Source organism: Octopus bimaculoides, chromosome 24 (assembly GCF_001194135.2).
Source record: "Octopus bimaculoides isolate UCB-OBI-ISO-001 chromosome 24, ASM119413v2, whole genome shotgun sequence".
Taxonomy (NCBI): domain Eukaryota; kingdom Metazoa; phylum Mollusca; class Cephalopoda; order Octopoda; family Octopodidae; genus Octopus; species Octopus bimaculoides.
Window position 1 is genome coordinate 10,172,414 of NC_069004.1, and position 2,285 is coordinate 10,174,698.

The window sequence follows — 2,285 nt, forward strand, 5'->3', positions numbered from 1 at the left end:
CTATCACGTGGTATGTCTTTACTTTGCAATGCTTCTGCCTTGTTCATCGATTTTGCAATGGTTGAAATGAAGGAACAGTGTGCTTCCATGAAATTCTGTTTTCTAGTGGGGAAATCGGCAGCCAAAACAGTTGACAAAACAAGTTTATGAGTGGTTTTCACGCTCTAAGAATGGTCACTTGTCGCTTGAAGACCAACCTTGTTCAAAGTATCTTATTTCTTTATTGCCTACAAGAGGCTAAATATAGAGGGGACAGACAAAGGGATTAAGTCGATCACATCGACCCCTGTGCGTAACTGGTACTTAATTTATCGACCCTGAAAGGATGAAAGGCAAAGTCGACCTCGGCGGAATTTGAACTCAGAACGTAGCGGCAGACAAAATACTGATAACCATTTCGCCCGGCGTGCTAACGTTTCTGCCAGCTCGCCGCCTCGTTCAAGGCATATGTCAACCTCCCGAACGAGTGAAAACATCATGAAAATTCATGAAGTGACCTTGGAAGACCATCACCAAACAATTGGCAAACTTGTTGATATGACTGGTGTGTCCTGGAGCTCTTGCCAATGAATTCTGAGTGAAGAATTGCAAATGAAAAGAATTCCAGCAAAATTTGTGCCTCGTTTGTTCACGGAAGATCAAAAGCAGTCGCAACTGAATGCATGTTATGAACTGAAAGAACAGTTGGAAATTGGTTCAGACCTATTTTTTTAAGGTCATCATTGGTGACAAAAGCTGGTGCTACAAAATTTGCAGATGTGGAACAGGTAAAGAAAAAAAACACAATGTAGGCTAAATGCAAAACTGGCACCAAGCCAAAAATTTTTGAAGTACTTGCATGTGTGTATGTGTGTCACATAATTAGATGGATGTTGACTCTCTTGAGTTCATACACCCTTTGGTCATTCTTGTATTTCATATTAAACAATGTCATTCTGAAAATAAGCAACCACACCATCAAAATCTCAAATCTACAAGATGATGAGCTAATGGGTTAAGCCAAAGAGCTTAAATACTTACTGCACGGTTTTCCATTTTTCTGCTAATTTACTGCAGAAACATACACCATTGAAAGGCATCAAATAATAAATAAATAAATAACAAAGAATTAAAAACAAAATCATTTTAATTGACAGAAAATAAAATAGGTTTCTTTTAGTAATTAACAAAGATTGTTTTGCTGAAAAATATCTGCAAATTTGGACAAAATGAAAATATTTGCATTAGATTTCATATTTTAGTTTGTTTTCTTTATCCTGAAAATTTTCTAAAAAAATCTAGTAAAAATTTATAAATAATAATAATCCTTTCTACTAAAGGTACAAGGCTTGAATTTTTTTGGGGGAAGGGGACTAGTTGATTACATCGACCCCAGTGTTTCACTGGTACTTAATCTATCAACCCTGAAAGGATAAAAGGCAAAGTCAACCTCGGTGGAATTTGAACTTGGAATGTAGTGACGGGCAGAAAACCAATAAGCATTTTACCCGGCTTGCTAACGATTTTGCCAGTTCACCACCTTATTATCAATAATAATAATAATAAGAAGAAGAAGAATAAGATTCAAATTTTGGCATAAAGCCAGCAATTTTAGGGGAAGGGATAAATCGATTTCTTTCAACCTAGTATTTGATTAGTACTAGTTTTACTGAGCCTAAAAGGACGAAAGCTAAAGTCAACCTCAGTGGAATTCGAACTCAGAACGTAGAGATTCAAATGAAATGCTACTGGGGCATTTTGTCTGATACACAAGCAATACTGCCAGCTTGTTGCTTTAATAATAAAAATGATAATAAAATCACAAAAGTGAAGAGCCTATCGCTTTGCATATATATATCTCTGGAATAAATTGTCGGCTATTGGCAAATGTAAATGCCATATATAGATACTAGAGCAGGAACGAAGTGTGTACGCATGCGTGTGTGTGTGCGTGCGCGTATAAATGTAAACAATTTTTTTTTTTATTAGAAGCGTCGAAATGTGTATTGCATGATACAAATAAGATTTTTGTTTATTTAATGCAGAGTTTCCGTTAGAACAGGTAAATACTGGGTAAATTACTCTTACAAGGCAGAAAAATTTGGTCAACAACCAGCCGTTGACAAACTTACCCAGTATTTCTGATGTTCTAACGACAACTCTACATTCGAAAAAAAATATCATCTTATTTGTATTGTGTATACACACACACACACACATCATATATATATACACACATACATGCACACACACACACGTACTTAGAAAAATGAAGCGCGTGAAAGTTATTTCCCTTGGAATGTAAA

General features: G+C 35.9%; 1 protein-coding gene across 1 annotated transcript in view; it reads right to left on the reverse strand.

Annotated features, from left to right (window-relative positions):
* Positions 1-853: 853 nt before the first annotated feature.
* LOC106868956 (uncharacterized) overlaps positions 854-2,285 on the reverse strand; it is a 5,995-nt gene continuing 4,563 nt past the window's right edge. The window contains exon 4 of the mRNA XM_014914429.2: positions 854-935. Coding sequence (XP_014769915.2) covers positions 854-935 — 82 coding nt within the window. The remainder of the gene's footprint in view (positions 936-2,285) is intronic.